Here is an 8,699-nt window from a genome sequence, read left to right on the forward strand (position 1 = left end):
ACTCACCCTCATGCCATCCCAGATATGTATGAATTTCTTTCTTCTGAAGAACACAAAGATTTTTAGAAGAATATCTCAGCTCTGTTAGTCCATACAATGCAAGTGAAGCGTGACCATAAATCACATCAAGGCAGCATAAAAGTTATCCTTATAATCCCAGTGGTTAAATCTATGTATTCAGAAGCAATATGATAGGTGTGGATGAGAAACATTTAAATATTTAAGTCCTTATTTACTACATCTGAAGATTTATAGTAAAAAGTATTGAAATATTGATCTGTTTCTCACCCAATGTGATTGCATCGCTTCAGAAAACATTGATTAAACCACTATGGATTACTTCTATGCTGCCTTGAGCTTCAAAGGTCTCAAGTATAATAAAGGGATAGTAAAACCTGAGATCTCCTACTTTGTGGGGACAATGTAGTGTAACCATGTACACACACGCACGCACGCACGCACGCACACACACACACACACACGTAAAGCCCTGAAAAGGGGAATAATTGAATGAAAGATGCAAGGACACAAACTTTCATCAGATCATATGTGTAATGACTTACTGGTAAAACGCATTATTCCCATCTGTCACATACTTCCCCTCAAAATTAGATGTTGTCCTCAACATCATTACCTGTAACCATAAATTCAAACATGTTCAGAACACTTTTTACACTCTGGAACTCTTTTGATACATTCTGTCTGTCTCAAAATAACACACATATGCCCAATTTTGGCTGTTTGGTTACAGTCTGGAACTCTTTTGATACATTCAGTTCTCTTACAAGAGGTTCTCTCGTATTGCGTAAGCTAGTTTACGCTACGGGAAAGATTCATCTTTTCTGAGATATTGAAGCCAAAAAATTATCCTTAATTTTGTATCCATTGTCAACGCAGTGCAGCAACTGCATACCTTGAGCGGGCTAGCTAGCGAGCTCATAGGTTGCTCTGCGGCAACTGCTGCAGCCTATAGACGAACTTGAGTGAACTTGCGTCCAATGACAGGCGCCCGCGCCGTCACTGCCTCAAAGCCCGCCAAAATGGGCATGGCTAGAGTGCATATAAGCGTAAGTTCGTAGGCTGGAACCCTGATTTTCATCTATTCAGCAAAGCTCTTCGCATCTCTGAACTGCAGAAGCCGCGTCGCCGTTCGAGGGGCATCTAGCATGCTTGGACAGCGCTTGAAGAAGCCGGCCGTCTTCGCCACCTTCAGCCATCCTGCGAGCTACGCCATCCGGCGACATATCCTTTTTAGAGCAAGCAAGTTCCTCAGCGAACTTCACAAAAAGAGCAATGAGCGTCTTTTTTAAGATGCCTCGCACCACCTGCGCCTCATGCCGCGCCCTCTCAGCGCCGGAGACCGCCACCTCATCTGCGCTCTCTGCCTGGGATTGGAACATGCAGAGCTCACCCTCGCTGACGGCGGATGCGACCTCTGCGAGGAGCTTCCGATGTCAACCCTGCGGGCTCGACTTGAAGCACTCAAAACCGAAGCCGCCGCGCGCCTTCGTTCGCCAGCGCAGAAAGAAGCGCCCGCTCCCAAAGGCTGCCGGAACCGGTGGTAGAAGCGACTACCTCCCTGGAGCCTCTCCCTCGAGCCTCGCTTTCACCCTCCCGCCCTCCGGGACCGCGCAGTTGCCGCCGAGCGGCCGCACTGTTGCCATCTCGGATGACGAGGCGGAGGATAAGGGCTGCTGTTCCATCATGGCTTCGGACAGCGAGGAGTGGTCAGGCTCCCAAGCCTCCTCCTCGGCCCAGGAATCCAGCAGGACCTGCGCCGGAGTCGAGGAAGAACTAACGCACCTCCTCACACAGGCCGTCGACCGCCTCGGGCTCGAGTGGTCACCGCCCTCTGAGCAGGCTCCCAACAGACTCGACGGCTGCTTTCTTCAGAGCCGTCGCCGCGCGGCGCCCTTCCTGCCGGAACTCCACGCCGAGCTCTCTAAATCGTGGAACGCGCCTCTCTCGGCCAGGAACCGATCCCACGTCTCCACCTCTCTTGCTCTGGTGGACGGCGCCACCGAGAGGGGCTACTCTTCCATCCCCCCGGTCGAGGATTCGGTAGCAGCACACCTTTGCCCGCACTCCGCGAGATGGCGGTCTAAGCCAGTGCTCCCATCTAAGGCCTGCAGAACTACTTCCGCCTGTGTTGGCCGCGCCTATGCCGCCACCGGCCAAGCCGCATCTGCTCTGCATTCCATGGCCGTTTTACAGATCCTCCAAGCGGACCGTCTCCGAGAATGGGATGAGAAAGGCAGGCACCCAGAGGCTGTTTCAGATCTAAGGAGCGCGACGGATCTCGCCCTTCGCGCCACCAAAGCTGCAGCTCAAGCCCTAGGGAAGTGCATGGCCGCGCTGTCTGTGACCGAGAGACACCTATGGCTAACACTAGCCGATATGGGAGAAGCTGAGCGCTCCACGTTCCTCAACGCGCCGCTCTCTCCGTCCGGTCTCTTCGGTTCCACAGCGAGTGGCATTGTTGACCGTTTTTCGGAAGTCCAGAAAGCCACCCAAGCCATGAATCTCTTCCTGCCTCGTCGCGCTAGCTCCTCTGCAGGCCGCCCACGTGACCAGCCTCCTGCACGAGCCTCTTCACAGCGCCCAGCTCAGCAAAGCCAGACTTCTCAGCGTCGACAGGGCGGACCACCGTCAAAGCTTCGCCCCCTGTCAGTCCCCTACTCTCAGGCTACTGCAGTGGTGGATTCAGCAGCCAACAAGCCGGTGATACTGCCCGCTTGCCTGCACTCAAATGCCGTTTTCACAGCGAACAAAGACATTTTGTGAAAAGCACACATGCCTTATGTGTAGAAAATGTGCCCACAATCCAGTGTTCACCCCTACACACAAGCATTACACTTCCCGTGTCCCTATCAGAGCCCACTCACATAAAGCAGGCACAGCCAGCTCGAGTGTTAGAGTCAATAAGCGCCCACGAATCCGTCTTGGCGCCCTTCTCTGCCCGCTCTGTCACATGGCCAGCAAACACCTCTCTGTATGTAAGTCCCATGCCCGTGACTATGCTTACGCATCACTTCACAGATGTGACTCTTTTCCCATTCACCTCAATCGGAAGTCACTCACAGAACAGCCTGTCCCTGCTGTCTGCGAGCAATCATGCATAAGCACAGTAAGCGCTCACACATTCTGTTCAGCTCGCTGTGTGCGGCAATCAGGGCGACTTGGCCATTCACCCTCTAGCGTTACGCTTCAAAGCGTGGAAAGCTATCCCAGGGATTTCCAAATGGGTGTTAAGCACAATAAAACAGGGCTATTTGCTACAGTTCGATCGCCGCCCTCCCGCTTCAGAGCTGGCTCGAAACTACTGTGAACACGGAAGCAGCCTGCATGCTTCGTTCAGAAATAGCAAACCTTCTGTGCAAAAGGTCCATAGAGAGTGCCACCTTCTCTGAGCGAGTCGGGGTTTTACAGCCGTTATTTTCTTGTCCCCAAGAAAGACGGCGGCCTCAGACCAATATTAGATCTCAGGGTTTTGAACAAGGTGCTCGCAAAAAGACAGTTCAAAATGTTTACAATCAGGAAACTCCTCGCGCATGTGCGCCAGGAGGACTGGTTTATTTCTCTCGATCTGAAAGATGCCTACTTTCAGATTCAGATAAATCCCCGTCACAGGCCATTCTTGAGATTCCAGGTTTATCAATACACCGTCCTTCCGTTCGGCCTGTCTTTAGCACCCCATACTTTCACGAAGTGCATGGATGCGGCGCTCACACCCCTGCGGAGTCAGGGCTTGCGAATTCTGAACTATTTGGACGATTGGCTGATTTTGGCACAGTCACATACGGAGCTTCTGTCTCACAGGACAGTTCTCCTCAGTCATCTGAACAGTTTGGGCCTTGCAGTCAATTGGACCAAGAGCTCACTACAGCCCAGTCAGGCAATTTCCTTCCTTGGAATAGAACTAGACTCCATGGCAATGACGGCTCGCTTATCTACACAGCGCGCGCGCCGTGTTCAGCGACTAGCCGCGTCCTTTCAGATGAACAGCCTCACGCCTCTGAAAAAATTTCAGAGAATGCTAGGTTACATGGCTTCAGCCGCAGCAGTACTTCAGCTGGGCTTACTGTGCATCGCCCGCTTCAGCATTGGCTAAACACCCGCGTCTCGCCGGGCTTGGGCCACGGGCCGCCAGCCGATCAGAGTGACTCAGACCTGTATCTCAGCTCTGCAGCCCTGGGCAGTGGCCGAATGGTATCAAAAGCTCCTTCACATAAATTGTCTGGAAATGATAGCGGTCGAGTATGCACTCGTGCGCTTCCTCCCGGTCATTCAGGGTCACCACGTCCTGGTCCGTTCGGACAACAGATCTGTGGTATCCTATCTAAACCGTCAGGGCGGTGTCAGATCCAGGAACCTCTTCCATCTGACAAAACGCATACTGAGTTGGTCCCAGTGCCACCTGCGCTCGCTGAGGGCGACGCACGTGCCAGGCCACCTGAACGGCGGCCCAGACAGACTGTCCAGAGACAATATTTCCCCAGGGGAATGGTCCCTGCACACTCAAACAGTCCAGAAGTTATGGAGTATATTCGGCAGAGCAGAGATAGACCTCTTTGCGTCAGAAGAGAATTCTCACTGCCCAGTATTTTTCTCGAAAAGCGAGGACACGCTGGCCCAGGACTGGCCCAACCGCCCACTTTACGCCTTCCCTCCCGTCTCGCTATTGCCACAGGTAATGCAGAGGATCAGGGAAACAGCGTCACTCGGTGCTCCTCATAGCCCGGCTGGGAGAATCAGACATGGTTCCCGGAGCTTACGCGGCTGTCACTGACAGCCCCGTGGCCCATTCCAGTGAGAGCAGATCTCCTCTCTCAAGCTCGCGGCACGATCTGGCATCCCCACCCAGAGCTGGGCTGCACGCGTGGGTGATCAACGACTACCCGTCGCTTTGCCAGAAGGAGTAATAAACACTATCATACACGCTAGAGCCCTTTCCACGAGAAGACTCTATGCGTCCAAATGGTCTGTGTTTTCAAAATGGTGCACCGACAGAGACCTGGACCCACGGACATGTGGGGTGTCGTCGCTGCTCGTGTTTTTACAAGGGCTGCTGGATAAGTGCCCCATCCACGCTCAAAGTGTACGTGGCGGCCATCGTGGCGTTCGAAAACGAGCTGGTCATCCGCTTCCTCAGGGGAGCTAGAAGGATGAACCCCCCGCGCCCCCCATCGGTTCCTATCTGGGATCTTTCCGTAGTTCTCGAAGCTATGAAAGCCCCCCCTTTCGAACCTCTTCAATCCGTGGATTTGAAATACCTTTCACTCAAAACCGTTTTTCTGACTGCCCTGTCATCAGTTAAACGTGTGGGAGACCTTCACGCGCTGTCTGTCAGCGCTGCGTGTCTTGAGTTTGGACCAAGTGACTCCAAGGTCATTTTAAAGCCTAGACATGGCTATGTCCCCAAGGTGATCGGTACTCCTTTCAGAGCACAAATCATTTCCCTATCGGCGCTGCCAGCATCCGATAGTGAACGCGACGCCAATCTCCTTTGCCCAGTCAGAGCACTGAGATTGTATACTGCGCGCTCCGCCTCTTTCAGATGCTCTGAGCAGCTTTTCGTTTCGTTCGGAGGGTGCACCAAGGGTTTCACCGCCTCGAAACAGACACTGGATGGATACTGGATGGATAGTGGAAGCTACTGCTGCCGCGTACGCGTCAAAAGACCTACCATGCCCGTTAGGCATTAGGGCTCACTCCACTAGAGGCATGGCCTCCTCGTGGGCATGGTCCAGCGGGATTTCCATTCACAACATATGTGTGGCAGCGGGCTGGGCTTCCCCCTCCACCTTTGTCAGATTACAATCTGGAAGTGCCCGCCCTGCAGGCGAAACTACTAGCGGTTTAATACGCTACAGCTCCCCTGGTGAGCTGCACTGATGGGACACATTCCACACAGACTGGCACCGCCGCTCTGTCTTTTCCTTCCCACTATGTGCTTATGTATTACACACACACTGGCCCGCACTCTTGCCAGCCAAATATTATTCCCCCACTCACAAGGGCTCCCCGGGTCCCCCCACCCCCGGGGCTCATGCAGTGGATGCTTGGCACGCACGCCGTTGACAATGGGTTCCCGTAGCTTAAGCTAGCTTACGCAATACGAGAGAACCTCTCGTAAGAGAACGAATCGGTTACCTTACGTAACCTCGGTTCTCTCTAAAAGAGGGAACGAGTATTGCGTAGCCGGCCGTGCTCGCGCCACGAGCGATATTCGCTTCATTCAATGAAAACCAGGGTTCCAGCCTACGAACTTACGCTTATATGCACTCTAGCCATGCCCATTTTGGTGGGCTTTGAGGCAGTGACGGCGCGGGTGCCTGTCATTGGACGCAAGTTCACTCAAGTTCGTCTATAGGCTGCAGCAGTTGCCGCAGAGCAACCTATGAGTTCGCTAGCTAGCCCACTCAAGGTATGCAGTTGCTGCACTGCGTTGACAATGGATACAAAATTAAGGATAATTTTTTGGCTTCAATATCTCAGAAAAGATGAATCTTTCCCGTAGCGTAAGTTAGCTTACGCAATACTCGTTCCCTCTTCTAGAGAGAACCGAGGTTACGTAAGGTAACCGATTCGTTTTCAATCCACATAACACATACTGTATATGTCCAATATCTGAAGAAATGTTGAACGCTTTACAGTCCATCGCCTGAATACTCCACAGTTAACTTGTGTAACTAAGTCCTCAACTGTGCAATGTTTGTGACATTAGCAGCACTCTGCTTTCTCATGAGTCAATGAGTGCAAGGCAGTTTAAGCTGTTCAAAGCAGGAATAGTTTTTTTAGTTTACATCCCACACAAATAAAGGTGCTGGTTGTAGTATGACTGTACCGGTTGTGCCCATAATTGAGTTCTTACATAAGAGGGAAATGCAGCAAGACTGTAGCAGGATGGGGTTCCAATTTTATCATAGCTGAAGGTCTTTGGTGGCCTACGTTGTCTCTGCGGCCGCTGAGGTCTGGTCTCCAACTCTACTTCGTGTGTGCTATCCACTGATGGCAGTGATGTTTCCTCCCCAGTCTCATGCGATGTTGTCCCGGACATCCTGGTTATCTGTTGAGTTATCATCACTATGTTTTATCAGAGGTTGCTCTGCTGCGTGTTCATTTAGATCTGGTTGAATCACATCAGCTGCCATGACAGGAATCTCTCTCACTGATTTTGGTGGTTGAGCAAAGGTCTGAGGTGGCACAAAATAGTAATCCTCATCATCATCCTCTTCCTCTGACTCCTCTCTGACTTTATCAGCTACTGTAGTTTTCTTTTTTGGTTTCACAGGTGGGCGTACTTCAGCTTCCAGCGGTAGGTGATCGCAAGGTAAGAGGAGGTTTCGATGCAGAATCCTGGTTTTTCCTTTCCCATGTTCAGGTCTCAGCTCATAAATGGGAACATCCTCTCCCACTTGACGGACTACAGTATGGATGGTGTCTTCCCAGTGATTCCTTAATTTTCCAGTTCCACCACGAGGGGTCATGTTTCGGATTAACACACGGTCCCCTGGACACAACACTGAACTCCTCACCTTAGTATCATACATCCTCTTATTCCGCTGAGCAGATTTGTGTGCATTTTCTCTTGCGATAGCATATGCCTCCTGCATTCCTTGCTTCCACATTTCAACATAGTCACTCTGGCTGCGACTTCCATCTTCTGTGGGCAAACTGAACAACATGTCAATAGGTAATCTTGGAGAGCGGCCATACAATAGATAAAATGGGGAAAAGCCTGTTACGTGTGCAGTTATAAGCGAATATGAGCTTATTCAGAGAGTCTTTCCAGCTCATCTTGTCTTTGTCTGTAAGAGTCTTGAGCATCTGTATTAACGTTTGATTAAAGCGTTCTACTTGGCCATTTCCCTGTGGATGGCATTTCCCTGTGGATGGTAAGGGGCTGTCCTTGATCCAGCTACACTGCAGTATTTGCTCAACTGTGAGAAGAGTTGATTCTCGAACTCACCTCCCTGATCGTGGTGAATGCGTGTTGGAAACCCGAATTTCAGAGCATAATCGTTGAATATTTTGTCAGCCACTGTCTTTCCAGATTTCGATGTTGTCGGGTATGCCTGTGCAAAACGTGTAAAGTGATCTACAAGTACTAGTATATACTCGTAGCCGCCTTTGCACTTATCTAGATGGAGGAAATCTACTGACACAAGTTCAAATGGCTGGGTGGTGACAATGTTTGTTAGAGGGGCCCTTGTTTCACGACTAGGTTTTTTTTGTTTCAGGCAAGTACAGCTCATTACATATTGCTCTATGTCACGCTGCATGTATGGCCAGAAAAAGCGGTCCCTTATCAGCGATATTGTTCTGTCAGTGCCTTGGTGTCCCATCTGATTATGCAGCTCTTTTAGTGCTGTAACTTTGTGTTTTCCAGGCAATACCAGTTGTTTCCTGTGGGCTGTCTTTCTCCATAGGACTCCATTTTCGTCTACTTCCAGTTTTTCCCATTCTCGGAGGAGACAACAACTCTGTGCATTGAGTTTTCTCAGTTCCTGACGCATGGGCCTCATTCCAGACAACTTGCACTGTAAAACTGGTCCAATATATGAGTCGTCTCTCTGATCCTATTGTATATGTGCTGGTGTTATTGAGACAACTGATGCATATTGAGCCTCGAGCAGACTTTTAGCAAAGATGGCCATTGACCATGAGGCATTTGACTCTGCCTGTGATTCTACTGC

General features: G+C 50.9%; 1 protein-coding gene across 1 annotated transcript; it reads right to left on the bottom strand.

The window, feature by feature from the left end:
• Window position 1: 1 nt before the first annotated feature.
• Window positions 2-7,795, bottom strand: LOC127661875 (uncharacterized). Its single transcript, XM_052152817.1, has 2 exons — window positions 6,875-7,795; window positions 2-634 (listed from the first exon to the last, which is right to left on the bottom strand). The coding sequence occupies exon 1, from the start codon at window positions 7,686-7,688 to the stop codon at window positions 7,038-7,040; it is 651 nt and encodes a 216-aa protein (XP_052008777.1). The 5' UTR covers window positions 7,689-7,795; the 3' UTR covers window positions 2-634; window positions 6,875-7,037.
• Between the last annotated feature and the right edge of the window lie 904 nt (window positions 7,796-8,699).

This window comes from Xyrauchen texanus, chromosome 21 (assembly GCF_025860055.1).
Source record: "Xyrauchen texanus isolate HMW12.3.18 chromosome 21, RBS_HiC_50CHRs, whole genome shotgun sequence".
Taxonomy (NCBI): domain Eukaryota; kingdom Metazoa; phylum Chordata; class Actinopteri; order Cypriniformes; family Catostomidae; genus Xyrauchen; species Xyrauchen texanus.